The sequence below is a fragment of the Arachis hypogaea genome, chromosome 8, assembly GCF_003086295.3.
Source record: "Arachis hypogaea cultivar Tifrunner chromosome 8, arahy.Tifrunner.gnm2.J5K5, whole genome shotgun sequence".
NCBI lineage: Eukaryota > Viridiplantae > Streptophyta > Magnoliopsida > Fabales > Fabaceae > Arachis > Arachis hypogaea.
Window position 1 is genome coordinate 6,738,600 of NC_092043.1, and position 21,255 is coordinate 6,759,854.

At 27.7% G+C, this 21,255-nt stretch overlaps 2 protein-coding genes across 3 annotated transcripts; one reads left to right on the forward strand and one right to left on the reverse strand.

The window, feature by feature from the left end:
- Window positions 1-306: 306 nt before the first annotated feature.
- On the reverse strand, window positions 307-2,876 carry LOC112705868 (cytochrome b5). 2 transcript variants are annotated; one of them, XM_025756862.2, is made up of 4 exons: window positions 2,524-2,876; window positions 2,277-2,373; window positions 1,131-1,197; window positions 307-831 (listed from the first exon to the last, which is right to left on the reverse strand). In XM_025756862.2, exons 2-4 carry the CDS (start codon window positions 2,361-2,363, stop codon window positions 581-583), a joined length of 405 nt encoding a protein of 134 aa, XP_025612647.1. In that variant the 5' UTR covers window positions 2,364-2,373; window positions 2,524-2,876; the 3' UTR covers window positions 307-580. The 2 variants fall into 2 exon arrangements, with proteins under 2 accessions (XP_025612647.1, XP_025612648.1); XM_025756863.2 differs by having other exon boundaries at window positions 2,277-2,405; window positions 2,524-2,659.
- Window positions 2,877-7,167: 4,291 nt separating this feature from the next.
- On the forward strand, window positions 7,168-13,982 carry LOC112704932 (protein BPS1, chloroplastic-like). The gene is made up of 3 exons (XM_072200117.1): window positions 7,168-7,329; window positions 7,529-7,623; window positions 13,316-13,982. Exons 1-3 carry the CDS (start codon window positions 7,168-7,170, stop codon window positions 13,944-13,946), a joined length of 888 nt encoding a protein of 295 aa, XP_072056218.1. The 3' UTR covers window positions 13,947-13,982.
- The last annotated feature ends 7,273 nt before the right edge of the window (window positions 13,983-21,255 follow it).

Here is a 21,255-nt window from a genome sequence, read left to right on the forward strand (position 1 = left end):
ACCAAACACCATACTTAATATCACTCTCCCAAAACAAACCCAGCCTTAGATATCAACTATAAAATGAAAATAATATAAGAATTCAGTTATGCTCTCTATAATAAAGAATAGTAATCCATTATCTTAAGATCAAATTGATCCCATAATTGTTTCACCACCAATATATATATATATATATATATATATATATATATATATATATATATATATATATATATATATATATATATATGATGGAAACAAATTATTAATCCACACAAATTTAGGTACAAACCACTCGTTTCTCCTAGTAACTTAACAAAAATGTTTATGAAGCACCGATACTGAATTTAAAAGAAGAAACTTATCATCCAACATAAGGTTATTCAACTGTAACGACACTAGTACAGCTGCCAAAGAAGGTTGGAAGGCATTGCGTTCCTGAACTTGAATAGTCTATAATCCAGTGTCAATGCTCAAAACACCACAAAGAAGCTAGAACAATGTCCTTTTAAATGACCCTGTATATAATAAAATTAAAGAAAAAACACACTAGCACAGACCCTTCACAATGACATAACTAAAAAAAGAGAAAAGGACCCTAATCTTTCTTGGTGTAGTGCCTAACAGCAAAGGCTAAACCCAATATCAGGAGAGGAACCAGGAACTGCAAAATCTTGATCACAAATTCTGGAGTCTTGTCAGGGTTATAGTTAGCTTGCTGGGGTGGAATGTAGGTGCGCTTTAATGGGACAGTTGATGCATCAATCTCCCCTATGTAGTATTTGTCCATCATGTCTCTTGCAGAATCACTGTGCCCCACATCCTCAAAATCGGTGGTTGCATCTTTTCCTGTAATGCAGAATAGAGTATTGTCAACAATAGTTATTTTTCGTGTTTTTAGCCAGGAATTTCCTTCAGTACTCTTGTTCACAATAAGGTATCAGTAACTGAGCAAGGAATTTCCTTCAGTACTCTTCTTCACATGAAGGTATCAGTAACTGTACCATATATGACAATTGTAAATTGATAATCAATTTAATCATAATTTAAATGACGTTTATAAGTTTTAGCAATTCAAACAGTTAATATATACTTATAGCCTTAAATTTTATTTCGAGACCCGAAAATGCTCCCTTTAGTGAGCATACCTGTTGCAGATAACAAAACTTCATCACCTCCAGGATGGTCGTCCATAAAAGGGGTGACATCGTAGACCTAATATGGTTGAAGCAAAAATGTGTTAAATGGCTGATATTAATAATAACATCATGATATACTATAGAAAGCTCTTGTGTTTTGGGGGTTCTTCAACCAGAGACAAAGTTCAAAGTTATTTATAATTTTCTTTACAAGGACCTTTAGCTTGAAAATCAGTCTTCTGAATATCAATAGTACTATCTCGTGTAATGTTAAAATAGAGAAAATAAATTCCCTTCGGCTAGTGTGTCGAAGGGAGCATTCAGATGCATAAACAAGCCATAACCCAAAAAAAAAAAGATGCATAAACAAGCCAAGAGGCTAAATTGATGTTATCGCCAACAAAAGCATGAAAGGCATTCAGATGACGGTATAAATAGTAATATACATTGATCAAAGCTGCTACGCAAACTAGTAATGCACATGCAAGAGGAGTATCTTCTTAGTAAAGCTTAATCAATGACATACAAGTAGGGGAACTCAAACCAAGTAGCAAAGCATGAGAAAAGTAGCTGACTAAAGTAGGACACATGTGTAAATAATGCATGCCAGAAACGAGTTTTACTCTGCAAAATATCACATATAGCCGGGGTTTTGGCATATGAGCTGAACAATAATGACAAGTGAACTTTTGTTACCCGGTCAATTTCATAAAATAAAAATAAGATTCCGTACCCATGTAAAAGAAATGTAATCTTGTAAAAGTAGGAGGCAAACTCACGATAGGGATCTTGATTTGTTATTCACACAATCCAAAGTGACACAAACAAAACCCAAATAGATTTGATCAGGTTCAGAAAACCATGATGTATACAATTAAACGAAGCATTCCATTAAAAAAAAAGGAGTAAAAAAATACAAAGTCAACAAATTTGTCATACAAGTTGCATTTATTAATCATAGCCAGCAAAGATGATAAGATATTATATATGTAAACATATCTCAGCTCACTATTATGTATACAAACATATTAAAAGTAATAATCCACAAGCAGCAGCATATGCTTGACATTTTTTCTCCCTAATTTCAATCACAATCATCCAAAGAAAATTCCTGTTCCTCCGAAAATAATAACAATAATAATAATAATAATTTACCTTTCCATTAATAATAAGCCAGCAATCTTTGGTCTGATTGTGCTTTGCCACCTCTTCGAACTTGTGAATTTTTGGATCTGAAGCCATTTTTCCCCCACTGCGACAAAATTCCAAACAAAAGATGAAAACCTAATACCCACAAAAAAATCAAGTCAAAGCCACAGTCTTGAAAGATCTAAAGACTGAAAAAGGCAAATTCAATTATGCATTAATTCAAAGGAATTTGCGTAGGTCAAAGTACACTTACCAGAGCAGAAAGAAGAAGGAATTTCCTTTATGTTACTTCACAGATTCTGTGGATGAGGAAACCCCTACTCTCTCTATTTCTTATGCCAATTGCCAAAAGCTTGAGAAATCTCACACTGGCTTTCGGTGAGAATTTGCTGTGTGCGCTTTATTATATATGAATTGGATTACAAAAATAACCTTGTGTTATATTCAAATTACATAATTAGACAACAGATGACAAATTGTACAGAAATTCTTAATTAAATGATACTACAATTAAAGTATTAAACAATACAAAAGCAAGAAAAAAAATAAAACAAAAAACAACACGACGCATCCCCTAATCTAGCAGGTAGTCGAGACAAAAATCTCTATTATTAATTAATAAATTAGTGCCTATATAAGATATAATTCAAATTCTTTACGTTTATTTAAGCTTAAAAATGAAAATTTTATAGTCTTCGATAAATGTCTATTTTTTAAAGAAAAAATTTAAGGGATCAGTAATTTTTATATTTTTTGGTCAATATTTAACCATAAAAAGAAAAATGAGTGATTTTTTATTATTGAATGTAATTTTACACTATTAATGACCAATTGATGGTTACAAAATACCAAAATTACTAACTCCTTAGCATTATTCTTTTTTAAAATTATTTATTAAAAAATTATGCTAAATTCTGTTTTTTGTTAAGGTTAAATTTTCTAAAAATAAAAAGAAATTATAGCTAATAAGTTATAATTTAAATCGTATAATTTTTTTCATTTTTACCTAAAAAACTTAAATTTGAACCTCACTCTTAATTTAAAAATATATATATATTATAAAAGACATTTTCGTTTTTATCAAGTTCCTTTGATTTACGTAACCAATGAAAATATGAAGGCTGTCAATGGTTTCATAATTTCATCTCATTTTTATCAAGTTCCTTTGATTTACGTAACCAATTAAAATATTTAGGCATCTGTCAATGGTTTCATAATTTCATCTGTCAAAAAGAGGGCTCAATGTTGGTGAGTCTAATTAATTTTTCCGTTAGCTAGTGAGTCTATTAATTGTTATGTAAAAGTTGGTTTCTCCTATGACTGAATCTATAGTAGTATCAGGCTGAGTTAGATTGAATTCTGAAAAGAAAAAAAATTCATTTATTATTTATTTATTAAAAAAATCTTTTTATTAGAAAAAGTAAAATATTTGAATAGAAAATATATGAAGTATTTTTTCTAGTTAACAATTCATTACAAAAAATAATTTTCATCTTTTTAAAATAACATATTTCTTAATTAAGATAAAAGAAGTTTTTTATTTTAAAAATACCTTTTAAGAAAATTATAAGCAAACATCTTTATATTATATAAATTACTTTTTAACTTTTTTTTTTGGAAAAAAACTAATTCAAATTAGGATTGTCTATCAAACACCAATAAATTAATTAATCAGTTAAAAAATCTTAAGTAAATTTTAAATAATCAGTTTTTTAAAATAGTTTATAAAAATTATGACCACTTTTAAACGGTTAACTGAATTAGTAAAATTTAATTTTTAAATTGGTTAACCAAATCAAAATCAATTTGATGATCTGAAATTTTAAAATTAATTTTTGAATATAAATATGTTATAGATTTAAACTGATTTTATAATAAAAAACTAAATTTGTTACTTAAAATGTCAAAAATTAAATTTATAAATTAATTTTTGAATTAAGAAATAGAACCATCTGATTTTATTCGTTCTTAATAGTTAGGAGATGATTATTTTAGACTTGGTTTGGTCTAAGAGGTACTTGTGACAAGCACCTCATTTTGTGTTTGATAAATTAAAAAGTTCAAATGTTTGTACTTGTGACTTTTAAAAGTTATGGGTGTTTTTGAAAATATCTAAGAAGGAGCTTTTTAAAGTTGACTTGTACTTATCAAAATCAAAAAATCTAATATAACCTTATATAATAATAAATATTCAAAATTACCCTTATTAATTATTAGCACCAAATTTTATTTATTTTTCCGCACATATTTCCGCCATTATATTGCCATTAGAATCTTCGTATATTTCTAATTTTTCACCCTAATCTTCACAAGTTCTAACACAATCTTCATATATTTTTTATTTTTTACTCTAATTTTCACAAATTCCAACACAAATACATCTCTATCACATATTAAGTATAAATTTCTATTTATTTATATTATTTTTTATGCATTATTTTTGTATTTTTTTAATAGATCTAATATATTTTTTATTTTTGTTCTTTGGAACGTGAGGTGGGAGACGTGACTTATAGAAATTCATCATAAAATTTTCGTACACTAACTAAATGAACATTAGTCAAAATTATAATATATATATATATATATATATATATATATATATATAATCACAAAAGTGGAATAAATTTTCATAATGGTCCGTGAGATTCAAGTCGTTACCTACTGTGGTCCTTGAAATTCCAATGGCACTATTGTAATTCTCCAGATATGGATCCGGACACCACAGTAGTCCTTGGACATCTTTCTGATAATAAGTTATCACCGACGATTTGATGTATCACGAAATTGTCACGTTGGAGAGAGTAAAAACGTTAGCGTTTTAGTTTGGCGCTCCATTTTGTTAAAAACGTCATTGTTCTAATAAAAATAAAAATGTTAAACGAGTTTGATCAAACACTCTCTCTTCCCTCGTTTTCTCCACTTCTACCGTCTGTCTACTTCTTTTTCTTCTTCTTCTTCCTCCTCTCTTCATCAATGTCACTATTTTAAGATTTCATTGGTGAAGTTGAAATTCTTACATCCAAAAGAAATCAAAATCAAGTCTCACTTTGTCGTTCATCTCCTCCTGCATCATAAACAAGAGGTTCTGCCGTTAGTGAAGGTAAATTTTTTTTATATTCTTTTTTTGCAATGCATGATGATTTTTTTTATGCTCGTGTTGTGAGTGTGGTTGGTGTTATCTGTTTTTTTTTTTTTGTTACTATGGTTCTAGAATTTGAGTAGGTTGAAATTTTATGAGGATGTTCTGTTTGATTATAGTGTTGTGTTATTGTCTCTTCTTTGGGCGGACAACATTCATTGTTAACGTAAGTTTAGCAAGTTTACATTTGGATTTAGGATAATAATAAATGTTAATTAGTAGAGGATTTACCTACTGAAAAAAGTTAGAAACCATAGTCTGTTTCATGGTCATGAGTATTTTATTTGACAACATTTTTATTTGTTAATGTCTGTTATATGAGTGAGTACTACAATGACTTGTGATATAAATAATACTATAAATATTTCTGCTGCAGTTATATTGTATAATCTATACTTTTTTTAATTCAATTCTTATATATAATAATGAGAATATTTAGAAGGTGTATTTTATTTAGGCCACTGTAATTTTATTAGAAGAACAGAAATAAACAGCAACATATTATCACAAAAGTTTAGTTTTTATTAATTTCATAGAAGATATTATGTTATAGAACTTGAAACATACATATCATATTGTTCAATTAAAAATTTTCTGTCCAGAGCCAATATTCTTTTGGGGTCAAATTTATTCTGTGTCTTTAAAATTTTTCCAGTTGGAACCAAAATGCTCGATCCATTCTTGATGAGTTTTGTTTCATGGAAGATATTGCTTGATTTCAATGCCTGAATCTTTGTAAAACTCTAATATTTGATTCTATTTGCCTTGTACTAAATAAAGTGGCTATATCTTGCAAATAGTTAATGTAAATAGGGAAGAAAAATCTGTTTGTGTACATATATTACTCTTTTTATTTTTTTATTGAATAGTTAGTATAAATAGGATAGAAAAATCTATTTTGTGTTTATGGTGATTGACAAGTAATGGTTTTTGAATTTTTTTTTTCAAATAGAAGAGATGTTGGATATTATATTTCATCACAGAGGTGATTTCAAAGAAAATCAAGAAAGAATAATGGTATATTACTCGGATAATAAGATTTATTTTAGTGATCTAGATGTGGATATTTTAGATGTCTTCTACTTGAGGAACTACCATAAAAAGCTTAGTTATGATGAGATAAAGTAATGCTAGTGACATGTTCTTGAGAAATACTTGGATAACGGGTTAAGAAGCTTGAATAGTGACAAAGAGATAAGAGAGATGGTGAAGTGTGCTAAGAAAAATAATGGAGTTATTGATGTATATATATTTGGAGCATGGAATGAAAAAGCCTTCAAAATTGTTACCAAGGAGAAGATCCTCTCCATTAGCAACTTCTGGCCTAGTGAATCCCATGCAGGATGCGAGTACAGAAATTACAACAAGACTTGCCAATTACATGAAGTTCGTCCCAACTCTAAGATTTAAGGATCCAAGAAAGAAGAATTGAAGACTTTAACTTAATATGTATAGGATTTTCTATTTTGGGTTTGAAACTTTTTACTAGAAATAGACTACACAAGGATGTGTGATCCTTTATGTTTTGCTGTGAAGCCTGTTGCAAGTGTGAGGTGTATTAATTTAGTCCCACGTTGAAAAAAGTAAGGAAGAGTGAGGAGTTTATAAGATGAGAGACCCATTAACTTACTATCTTAATGTTTTGAGTTGGATGTGGTGTCTTCTCATCTTATGTTATCTCACTTGATTCCTCCCCGAATCTCTCCGGTGGTCGAGAGCTCCCCACGATTAGCCCAACAATTGGTATCAGAGCCAATGGTTAATCGGTCTGATAGTTTTAAGGGGTATTCAAGGCGAAGTATCGAAAGTCTTCCTGGCAAAAGTGGTCCGGGCGGCGTGTCCCGCGGTGTTTTACAGCGGTGTGATGGACAAATACTCATATGTGGTGGAGGAGTTAGAGGGGAGTTGATGCTTGATGTGGAGACTCACACATGAGGGGGAGATTGTTAATATTGCAAGTGTGAGATGTATGAATTTGGTCCCACATTAAAGAAAGTAAGGAAGAGTGAGGAGTTTATAAGATGAGAGACACATTAACTTTCTACCATAAGGTTTTGAGTTGGATGTGGTGTCTTCTCATCTTATGTTATCTCACTTGGGCTACGTTTGTTTACAGAGACAGGATACTGATACAGGGACACTGAGACACAAAATCGTGTTTGACAGAGGAGACATGGACATAGACGTTGTGTTCAGAGACACTGAATTAGTGTATTTTATGTCCATCGTGACAGGAAGGACACTGAGACACTAATAAGAGACACAACTTATTTTTTATTTTTTCTTTTATTATTTTTGTTAATTTTTCATAATTATGTTTTTTATTGTTATATTTTTCATCTCGAATTTTTTGAATGAAAAAAATGAGAATAAATTTAATTTTTAAAATTTGTTCTAGTTTATCACCAAACAGAATATAAGAACATAAAATTTTGTGTCTCTGTCCATTAATGTCTTGTCCTGTCCTGTTCTCAGTGTCTTGTCCTATCCTATTCTTAAAAACAAATGCAGTCTTGATTCCTCCTCGAAATCTCCCCGGTAGTTGAGAGCTCCCCACGGTGGCCCAACAAAATCCTTGTTTTTGAGGCAACTATGTTTAACATGTTTTTGAGGCAACTATGTTTAACATGCTCATGTTAGTTGCTGGTTTTCAATTTCTTATGCTGCCTTCTTTAGTATACTACTGTTTTCATTAATTGAGTTACCCAAGTTTATATTCCATCAACAAATACCATTCATCAATTTTTAATACCATAATTATATTATCATTTTTTCATATATTGTTCATTCAATGAATACAGGGTACACACCATCAACTCTTTTAACTGATGCTTTATAATACAGGATAATCATCAACACTATCAATACAGGCACAATTAATACCAATAACTGGTTAACCATTTTTTGATTTCGTACATCTTTTTCTAACCTCCCAAGCCTTCAATCAAAGTTCATCTTCATTTCATGATTATTTCCATAAGATTCTGGTTTCTCAAGTGGTTCATCCTGTCCAGTATCTGTCCACACAAAAAACGCACACCATCTTTTTCCACTTGTCTGTAATCAAGCAAACATATAATATGCTCAAGCATCAGGGAAGAACAATAAAAGAACAATGAGGTAAGAACAATCATAACAACACAAGTAATACTGATAACTCACATTATAATTGGGACAACAAAAAAATAGTTTGTTTATGTTTAAATCTGTCCCAGACCACTTAAGAACTGGCCGGCAGCCACAATCGCAATTCCGGCACTCCCGATCTTTTGCTCCTGTTTTGCGTTCTCGTTCGTTGGCCACTGCTTCCAGCTCCAGTGCTCCCATCACCCATCATGGATATTAGCTTCCAACTCCACGAACAACAACAAGAAGAATGAGAAGAGAATGATGCACAGGAAGAAGAAATTAACTTACTCAAAATTTGGAAATTTAAGGTTAAATATAGAGGGAATGACCACATTGAGTATAAATTGAAATTGTGCCAGCTCAACTAGCCGTTGACACCATCTAGCGTGCCAAAATGAGGCCACATCAGCGTCTCGATGATGATTCATAACTGAAAAGATGTCCAAGGACTACTATGGTGCTCAGAGCCGTATCTAAAGAATTACAATGGTGCGATTGGGATCTCAGAGACCATATTGGGTAACGACCTGAATCTCAGGGACCATTACCGAAATTTACTCCATAAAAGTGGTTTACTTAGGATATGTGTCGCATTTTTTGTAATCTTTAAAGGTGAGCCAATATAAATATATATATATATATATATATATATATATATATATATAGAGTGGACGTACCTGTATTAACATTAAGTTACATACAAGTTTATTTAGTAGAAAAAATTAGGTTGTGATCTAGGTGGTTTATTATTTTTATGATATTTGTATAAAATTTTAAAGTTAAAAAATAAAAGATTTATTTATTATGTTTATTATGAATTTTTTATTTTAAAATTATTTTATTTGGTTGATATAGTATTTTCGTGATGATATTATGATATAATAAAGATTTATTTTTTATATTATATGAAATTTTAAAAAATTTTAAAAAATTATTCTTCATTATAGATATATTTATTATAGTCTTTTTTATTTTTAAAAGTTGTTTTATCAAACATAATTGTGATGTTTGTGTTTATTAAAAGCTATTTTTAATTTAATTTTACCAAATATAAGTATTGCAGCTTTCAAAAAATTATTTTTTAAAATTAATTTTTATAAATTATTTTTAAAAAATAAAAATTTTACTAAATCAAATCTTAAAAGTGATCCTTTTGTCCATAGAAACTCCTATTATACTCGTAGTTTTTGAAAAATAAAAACCAATTATGTATGTAGGTTTTGAATTCAAATCTTACTTTTAACTAAAAAAAATCATTATAGAGGAAAATTTCTTTTACAGCGGAACAGATAATAGTAAAAGAAAATGAAATGTATTAAGAAAACAATAATGGATACTTTCAATTTTCAAATGCGTTTTTATCAAGTTCCTTCGATTTACGTAACCAATGAAAATATCAAAGCATCTGTCAATGGTTTCATAATTTCATCCGTCAAAACGAGGGCTCAATGATGGTGAGTCTAATTAATTTTTCTGTTAGACAGTGAGTCTAATTAATCTATTTTTATATTCTATTATATAAAAATTAAATTTTTATACTTAATAATAGAATTAACATGGCATATTTTTTAGAGTATTTTTTTATTTATTTTTTAATTCATTAAACACAAATTATTATAATAAACTAACTATATCAACAAATTAATTTGATTAAAAATTTAGACTAAATTCTTATTTTAGTCCTTGAAATTCACGTGATTACTCAATTTGGTTCTCAAAATTTAAAATTACTTATATTAGTTCTCCAAATTTAAGTTCGAGCATCAATATGGTTCCTTGATTCTTTTCGGTGATGATTAGACAAACGGAGTGCTGAGATGACACCTTTTCTACCACGCTAAATGATGAGTAAATGACGTTGTTTAACCTTAGCGCCCAAACAAGTCAGAAATAAAGAACAGTTGAGGTAGAGAAAAAGAAGAATACTTTATTTTGGGTCTCCATCATTTTTTCTCCCTTCATATATAAAGTGACGACATTTCTGACTTGTTTGGGTGCCAAGGATAAACGACGTCGTTTTCTCATGGTTGGGAGGGTGCCATCTCAGCATTCCATTTGTCTAGTCATTGCCGAAAAGAGTCGAGGGACCACATTGGTGTCTGGACTTGAATCTGGGGGACCAACATAGGTAATTTTGAATTTTGGAGACCAAAATGGGTAATTACGTGAATCTCAGGGTCCAAAATGAGGATTTAGTCTAGAAATTTAAATATCACATAATTTATTATAATTTATATCAATTTGATTTGGTAGTATTTCCTAATTTATTTCTTTTAGTTTATTAAACCAAATTTATTGTGTGTACTAGTTAATTAATTTATTAGTCATTAAAATAATAAATCTATGAATAAAATAGATAATTGAGATATTTTTAACTAATAATCAAATCAAATCAAATCATATATATTGAGCCAAATTCAAATCATATGAATTAAGGACTAAATTAAAATAAGATGATTTCTTACTTATTTAAATTGAATGCAATAAATACAAATTAATTTTATTAAATAATCATAATCATCTGGTCTACTGTATATAGTGAACGAATGTCATTTTGCAGCGGTTGACAACCGCTGCAATCTCCCTTAAATCATATTTTCACGATTTAGTAGCGGATGAAACTGTTGCAAAATAATGCTGCTAAAAAATACCATTTAGCAGCGGTTGTACTAGCGGTTACTAATAACTGCTGTTAAGGGTTTAGCTGCACACTATCTTTCAGTGGATTTATCAACCGCTGCTATCCGTTTGGCAGCGGTTAGAAACCGCTACTAATCTTGTACATAACCGCTGCTATCTGCCGGATGTGATGTAGTGTTCTACCACTGTGAATGGAAGTTGACCTGTAATAATTCAAGGTGACCAGTGTATTTTTTATAGTATATAAATGGAAGAATATTTGTTAAAATGAATATACCGAATGTAATGAATTTTTTTCACTTTGTTAGATTTTTATATCAGTGGTGTAAATTCTTTGAAGGCACAAGATAATAAAATAGATTGGCTTTAATATTATTAGAAGCTAAATTTAATGGTTCAAGTAAGCACCACTAATTATGTTAATAAAGTAATTTTGTAATAATAATGTGATTTACATATTAATTTTTTCGAGTAAATTTATTTCAAAATATAAAAATTAGACTCAATTACGCTAAATTTTAAAGGTAATATAGAATTTCACAACAAAATTAACATTCATTAAGGAAATAAATTTATATACGGCTCTTTCCTAATCTATTTTATTATATAAAAATTGAGTTTTTGGACTTAATGATAAAGCTGACATGGCATACTTTTAAAAGTGTTTCTTGATTTATTTCTTTTGACTCATTAAATACAATTCATTACGATGGATTAATTATATCAATTAATTGATTTAATTAGATATTTAAGTATCACACAATTTAATATTATGTATATCAATTAATTGATTATAATTGTTAGAATATAATTGGAATCAATTAAATCAATTAGCATTATTCAATATATCTGAATATTTATTATAGGATATTACGTTTTTATTATTTCGATTCTCTCATCATCTATAAATATCCTTCTATATTGTATCATTCTACACAACTTGAGCACTCACAAACCTTTTTCCTATTGCTCCTTCTCCCCGTTCTAACATAGTATTAGAGTCATGGTATCCTCCTTGAGGAGGATAAGTTGATTTTCTTCTGGTGAAATCACCGTACTTTCATACTTTTTTTCTATGCCATTTTTTTCTTTTTTTGTCAATGATTTGATGCTTTTCTTAACTCACTGATTAGCTCATCAACTACTTACTTACTCTCATGGAGAAACGATATATTTTTTATCACCTTTCGATAGTTTGTCATCTCTTCGCACTGTGTCACTTTTTAATAGTTTTTCAGCAGTTCGTCATCTTTTCAGCAGTTTTTCGGCAATTGCCACTCTTGCGACAGTTCTGTCTACGTTCTCTTTTGACAGTTCCGTCTGCGTTCCCTTCCAACAGTATTGTATGCGCTTCTTTTCGGCAGTTCTATCTGCGTTTCTTTGTGGCAGTTTCGTCTGTGTTTTCTTGTGGCAGTTTCATCTGCACTTCCTTCCGATAATTCCATCTGTGCTTCCTTTTGATAGTTTTGTCTGCGCTTTCTTTAGGCAATTTCGTTTGCACCCGTTCTATCAGTTTATGCATGTTTTTTATTTAGTTGTTTCAAATAAGTTTCAAACTCAAGTTGTCACTTAAGTTTGAGGGGGGATGTTAGAGTATAAATAGGATCAATTAGCATCATTTAACATATCTGAATATTTATTATAGGACATTACGTCTTTATTATTTCAATTCTCTTAGCACTTATAAATAGCCTTCTATATTGAATCATTTTACACAACTTGAATACACACAAATATTTTCTCTACTGCTCTCTCTTACCATTTCTAATAATAATAAGAGTAAAAGACAAATAAGTCCCTGACCTTTTTAAATACATATATTTTTGTCCCTTAAGATTGAAAAATATATTTCGATCCCTCACCATGTAAAATCTGTGACAATTATGTCCTTCTGTCGAATTGGGGCTAGAAACGGTAATGGAGATTGCTGACCTGGAGGGGTGGTGAGTGATGTGTCTGTTACGGTTGCTGAGGTGGATAGAGAACAAATTGTTGGAGGACAATTTGGTCCTTAATGGCCAAAATGATGCCATATGCTAGAATGAGCCCTATTTCATCGGATCGACGAAGCAATGGCCATTGATGGAGTGATCGTCGATGATGAGTGAATGACCCCCTAGAATACAATAAATAGAAAAAATAATTATCCTTCACTTGATGGTTGGAAGAAGCATATTGATTCTAGGAACCCTAGAATTGAAAAATGTGATGGAATCTTGGATAATCTTGTTGGGTCACTTGATCTGCCAAAGGTCGAAAAGTCTCCCAAGGGGAAGGTTATGATGCAAGCTATGTATGGAGTAAAGGTTCAGATAGTATTTGTATATAGTGTGTTTGCAGCGGCTTTTTTAGGCTCGACTAAGAAGTTGATAGATTTGGATGTGGCTGAAATATATACATGGGTTCCAGAATTTAAAAGTTTGCAAAATCTTGTAAATGAGGAAGTTAGAGTTAGATTTTCTAGTGGGCGATTTCCTGTGTTGAAGGAGTTGGAAGCAGTTGATTCTGTTATTAAGGAATTATACCCTATTATCCTTAATGTGGTGGAACCCATTGAGACAGAATTAGATCTAAAGACTGTTGAGCAATTAGGCAGAGCGACAGAGAAGCTTTCAAAAGGATTAGATCTTCTTGCAAAAGGAGTGAATGGATTTTTTCAAGTGGTCTTGAGTGGTCGTGATGCCTTACTATCTAATCTTAGATCAGGTGGAATTGTCTATGGCCGTGGCTCCGGGGGTAATATAGGTGTGCAAGCAATCAATTGAATGTCTTGCAGCCTGACCTGGTACATACTAAAGCATATAGGTACTTGTTTTTCCATTTTATAATTGATGTTTTTCAATCTTGTTTGACTTCTTGTGTGTGTGTGTGCGCGTGCTATCCATTTCCCTTATGGTAGCAAGTATCCTCTTGTGAGTTGAGACGTGTTTTGTGGCTATCCATTTCCCTTATGGTATTAAGTATCCTCTTGTGAGTTGAGACGTGTTTTGTGCTTATGTTACTCATATAGCATGCTATTATACATTTATGTTATTTTTGTTGGTGAGCTTGCATTTACATCTGGAATTTTTTGCCTGAAGGTTGATTAACATTTTTATTAGGGCATTGTAGTTCTTTTGTTGTTTCATAGACTGTGGACTTTTGGTATGTGTGTGTATATCACCCTGAAGCAGTTTTGATTGAATATCATAGAATGGAGCACGTGTAAATGACTTACCTTTTCATATGATATGTGATCTGACACTTAATCTTAATTAACAGTTGCATCTTGGCTGTATCCAAGTGCCACAACTTTTTATCTCCTCACATCTCAGCTCATAGAATTACTCAACGGTATGTTTAATGGGAGATTAGAAGAAGCACTTGCAGCATGGTTGCTCTTATTGAGATCTGTGAAAACTGAGTTACTATTGAGATATGAAAGCTGAGAAATGAGTTTTTGGTAGGAGAGCATCTATAGTCGTTTTGGCTATTATGGACCAAATTGTCCTCCAACAATTTGTTTCTCATCCATCTCAGCAACCGTAACAGACACATTACTCACCATCCCTCCAGGTCAGCAATCTCTGTTACCGTTTCCAGCCCCAATTCGACGGAAGGACATAATTGTCACGGATTTTACATGGTGAGGGATTGAAATGTATTTTCTAATCTTAAGGGACGAAAATGTCCGCGTTTAAAAAGGTCAGGGACCTATTTGTCTTTTAATCTAATAATAAATATAATTTAATTTAGTTAGAAGTTCATTGTTTTATAGTCTTATATATATATATATGATAGAATAAAATTGTAAAAATAATCTTTTTATCACTTTAGATATTTTAACTCTTTTTTCTTTTTTTTTTCTCTTTAAATGTAATTTTGTTTTGCGTTAACTTTGTTTATTTAATGATGAAATATACTCATGTTAATTCTATCATAATATTTTATTTATCTCCTATGTATTTTGATTTATATAGTTACTATTGATCTTGCTTTTTTTTAATTATTCTTTATTTTTTTATGACTTGGTAATTTAAATAAAAAAGAAAAGAAAGAAAAAAAATGATGGCCAAAAGCGGAGGCTAAAAGCCTAAAACAGTAACATCATTTCTTAGCATTATTATTAATATAAATTTTATTATTTCTTTTCTAACCTTCTTTAATATGAGTTTCATTTCTTTTTCTTTATTATTATTAGTGCTTTTATTATTCTCTAATTATAAATCTTCTTATAATAATTCTTTGATAAAATATTTTTTTGATCTAATAGATACAAATTAAATTTTAAAATTTAAATTTAAATAAGATGTACAAAGGGTAACTGTTAAATTGAGATCTAGAATTCATTTGGTAAATTTAAACTCTTTGAATCATTGTCATTGAAAATTTTAAATATTATTATAAAATTTTAGATATTGTTTTATCTTATTATTCTTAAACTATACATTATACCGTGTATTTGAAGAGTTTTATCTTTTTTTAAAATAAGTGTGATATTATATAATTTGTTGGATACAAATGGATAATGAATTTGAAGTGAGTAACAAAATTGATTATATAATAAGATACAAATTTTTAGAATTTCTAGCACAATTGATAAATTTTTAGTTTTAAAATAAATTTTTACTCTATTTTTTATCTTTTATTTGATTTTTTTATAATTTTTCTTGTTTTTCTTACTAATTAGGATTGTAATAATTCATCACAAATTTGTGTTTTGTAAAAAAAATTTATCAATCATAAAATACAGAAGACTTAACAAAAAAATTCAAAAAATATTGAATAATCACAAAATAAAAAATTATGAATTATGCTTTAATTATGTTATAAAATACAAATAAGGGCTATTTAAAATTAGTTTTTCACCATTAATGTTAACTTAAACTATAATAAGATAAAAAAAATAAAAATTGTATATAATAATTTAATTTAATTTAAATATTTATACTACCAAAATTATTCTTTATTGTATCTCATTTATTTTTATTTATTGGTGATCTTTAATTATCTATTTTAAATAAAAATTTAAATTGATTGAATTAATTTTTTTTAATTAGTAATATAATTATTGTGATATTTGTTTTGCTCAGTAATATTTTTTTAATTCATTTAATTTGATTAATCATCTCTTTCTTATTTTATGTTAATTTAACTAATTAAAGTTAATAAATTTCAATTATTTTAATTCTTGTAACTTTTTATTCTAATAATGTATTTCAATTAATGTATAAATATAATTTTAATATTTATATGTCATTAATAATAATAATAATCTTATTTTAAAGTGGTCTTATTTCATATATATATATATATATATATATATATATATATATATATATATATATAATATGTCTAATTATAAAAAATTTACTATTTTTTTATACGATTACATTAGACATATTTATATTCAATTTATTTAATTACTTAATTAGAATTAATTATATTAAAAAATTAAATTAAAATTATGATAAACTAATTATATTGTTATTAATTAATTATATTAAAAGATTAAGATTATAATAAATTATTATTATTTTATTATTTTTTATTTTTGATATTAGTTCAGATATTTAGTTTCTTTTTATTATTATTTTTATTCTTTTATTTTATGTGTTTATTTCTGTAAATCTTGCTAAATTAAATAAGATACTATATATCTTCTTTTTATTCCTCTTTTATATACACATAAAATTTATTAAATTATTTCTCTTCCATCTAATATAATAATTTTAGTCCTCTTCTATTTATATTTCTTTTCTTCAATATTTTATTAGTTTTTATTTTTCAAAATTTAACTTTAATTTATGTATTTATTCTTATTACACCTAATATTTTTTATTTATGTGTAATATATATTCTTATATATGTTATAGAAATATGATTTGATTTCATTAATTTACCAAAATTTTTTAAAAAATCTAAAATTAAAGCACAAAAATATATTTATAGGTATTTTACTTTTTTAACTAAAAAATATAATTTTTTTGCCATATTTTTTAAAATCCTAAGTTACATATGAATATTGATTTTTGAAATAGAATAAATATATTTTAATTTTTTTGCATCTAAAAATAATATTCTATCAATGTTAGAATTATTTAGATGGATAAGTAATAGTGAATATAAAATTATTTAGGATGGATAAAATTAAATACATCTTTTTATTGAAAATAAGAATTTAAAAATATTATATTCAATTCTCAATAGTCAATCTCTCATTGAACCATTGTATGTTCAATTTTTTTTTTTGAAAAAATGAAATAATTTTAGGTATATAATTTTTTGTAAAAAATTTAATTAATTCAATATATTTATTGTCGTTGATTAAGAAAGTAAATTGAAATGACAATTTAATATTTCTATACTCGTAAAATATTATTTATTTATTTTTCTAGCATTCTTTATTATTCAATGATCATATTAATATAATTTAATTCAATAAAATTATTTATCATCATTTGATTGAATAAAAATTCTATTTTATCTAAAAATTTTAGAATTTTTCAACCCCAAAATCATCCATGTTAAATCATTAAGAAATATAACTAAGAGCGCGAAAGTGTCTCTTTATTCGAGAGCATGATTGAGATTAGAGAGCTTGATTTTTGTGGTTCTTTGATCTTCGTCAACCAAAATCTTCTGTATCCCTGATAGGGATGAATCATAGCTCCACTGTGGGAAAAGAGCTACGGAGACGAGTTTGATGTGTTGGAGACCAAAATTCTGAAGTCATTATTTATATTTGAGTGTGACACTCATTAAATCCTAAAACTCATAAAATAGTATCTATGGTTTTAATTTCATTTATCCAAATCAAAAGTAATAATGACTTATTTAATTCAACATTTATGACAATAAATGAGATCATCGTTATATAAATCATTTAATATGAAATTACTTAATTTGTGATTATAATTAATATATGTATTGTCCATAATATATTAAGAAATAATAATTTTCTAACAATCTTTCACTTGAGCTATACATATATATTTTCCTGAGATAATCACATCTTATAAATTTTATGCACATATTTGAATGTTATTTCCTTGATTACTTTAATAATCTGATCTGTCTCATATATTAGTTATAAAATCACTACAACTTTACTGAGAGAGAGAGAGAGAAAAGAATTTACTGAGAGAAAAGAGATTCAGCAGGAGAAAGATGGCAACGAGCTCAACAGTGACGGTAATGGGATAAGCAGCATGAGCTGTGAAGGAAGATTGGAGCTGTGAAGGGATAGGTGACAATGGGTTCAACAACGACGATGACGGGAGTTGTGAGATTTTTTGTGAAGAAGTCGAGAAGAAGAAGACTCTGGTGAGGATGACTGAGTTTCTCTTGCATGGCTATAAAGTATGGATTGAAGCTGTGAATCACTGAATCTATGATGTGAGGCAAATCCTAATTTCTAAAAAGTGTTTATATGTATATATTCAGAGCAAGTACACCCTAAATCCGACCATGCCTAGCAAAATCTGCCCCAACCCGAATGAAGTTATTACCCTCCCCAATCGAGTATGGACGGGTCGAGTACCCGCGTATTCGGGTACTCTTGACAAGTATAACTACGTATTGATATTCCATTTATTAAGGGTTTATCGCCAGCCAATGGATCGCTACACACACAAGGCGAGATTTTAACTCCTAATAGTTGTTTAAGCGGATGAGTGAAATGATCACTCAACAAACTCAAATTGACTAAGACAAACACTAATTATTTTTAATATTTTAATATTAAAAATCCTGAGTGTTTGATTTTAATTATAAATTTGTAAAATATTTATAATAATAATTACTATATATATTTTATTTAATTTTTTAATAAATTTTTTTTATATAATTTTATGAAGGGACGACGGATCCAGAAATATTATCATGGGAGCCAATAGCATATATAATATTAAAAATTATGCAAAAAAATTATATAATGTAAGATATGTTACAAAAATATACCGATAGAGAATATATTTTAAAATACAAAATATATGTGTGTACTTTTTACTAACGAAGTGGTCCATTCTTTGTATCATAAAACTCATCGATAATAGAATTTGTGTCAAATTTTTCAACAATTTTTTTTTAAATATAATTAAAAGACAATTAGTAAGAAATTTATCTTTTATTTTGTTTCTGAGTTATTCTTCACAATATTCATAGCTGAAAAAAATCTCTCAAATATAGCAGTTGAAACAGAGAAAATTAATATCAAATAAATCAAAAAGGACGGTCACAAGAAGAAAAAAATTCACTTTATGAGATTTGAAAAATTTTATTTAAGTAAAAAGTCTTAGTAATAATATTTTTTTTCAAATTTTTTAAATATTATTACTTACTTTTTAGATATTAAAAATTATTAATATTTAGATTGGACTGGACTTTTATTTATACTAGACTAAATACTAAATATTTTTTTAAAATTAAATTATACTTAATAATTTATTACTATTAACTTTTTTTAAAAAAAGTTGGGGTTCAAAATCTCCACTTGCTTCCGATATATCCGTTCCTAATTTTATGTATTATCCTGTAAAGGATACGAAACATACACTAGTTGTTATGTAAAATTGATTGTTCTCCGATTCTAAATCTATAGTAGTATCAAGCTAAGTTAGATTGAATTCTAAAAAGAAAAAAAATTATTTATTATTTATTTATTAAAAAAGTTTCTTTTTTATTAAAAAAAAGTAAAATATTTGAATATAACATATATGAAGTATTTTTTCTAGTTAACCATTCATTAAAAAAATTATTTTTAATTTTTTTAAATAACATATTTCTTAATTAACATAAAAAAGTTTTTTATTTTAAAAATACTTTTAAAAAAATTATAAGCAAACATCTTTATATTATATAAAATTACTTTTTAACTACTTATTTTTTTAGAGAAAAACTAATTCAAATTAGGGTTGTTCATCAAACACCAATAAATTAATTAATCAGTTAAAAAATCTTAAGTAAATTTTAAATGATCAATTTTCTAAAGTAGTTTATAAATTATAACCCCTCTTAAAAAGCGGTTAACGGAATTAGTAAAATCCAATTTTTAAACTGGTTAACCAAATCAAAATTAATTTGATGATTTAAAATTTTAAAATTAGTTTTTGAATACAAATATGTTATAGATTAGAGGTATTTATGAACTAGGTAGAGCCGAATTTAAGTAGACTCAAACTTGATCCTGAAAGGACACCAGATTTATTTGGACCCGACCCGAAGTAACTCAAAAATAAATTGGATTAAACTGGGTTATTAGTATATACAAATTTATAAATTTTATATATTAAAATAATAAAATTTTATTTTTAAAAATAAAGTTAATAAATGTTAACTCATATTTATATTAAAATAAATTATTTTAAAACAAAAATAATGTCGTATAATATAAAAAATATTAATTAAATTATAAAAGTATAATATAACATTATTAAATAACTCATACATATATATATATATATATATATATATATATATATATATATATATATATATATATATATATATATATATATTGCAAAAAGTAATTTCGGGTCGGGATCCGACCCGAAAATAACACCGGACAAGAAATAGAAACCCGAACCCAACAAAATATGCCTTGAGTCCGGGCCGAATTTCAGGCCAGACCAGGTCTTGAACACCCCTGTTATAGATGTTATAGATTTAAACTGATTTTATAATTAAAAAAAAACTAAATTGGTTTCTTAAAATGTCAAAAATTAAATTTGATTTTTTATAAAATCAGTTTTCAAATGGAAAAACTGGTTTTTAAATGAAAATATCGATTTTAAACTGGAAAATTTTTAAACAAAAAAAACGATTATTTTTAAACCAGATTTTATTTTTAAAATCGATTAATAACTGACTTTTCTGTTTAAAACTAATTTGGTTTACTAATCTAAACCAAATTTCTAGTTAACTAAAATTAGATTTATTTTTTTGGTTAACTTTAACCATGTACATCTCTAATCCAAATGGACATTTAATTCTTTTAGTTTTGTCAATCATTATGAAATGTCTAAATGGCTTTAGGATCATACTTCCAGTCCTAAATAAAATAAGAAAAAAACAATTAAGAGAACGAAAAGAAAA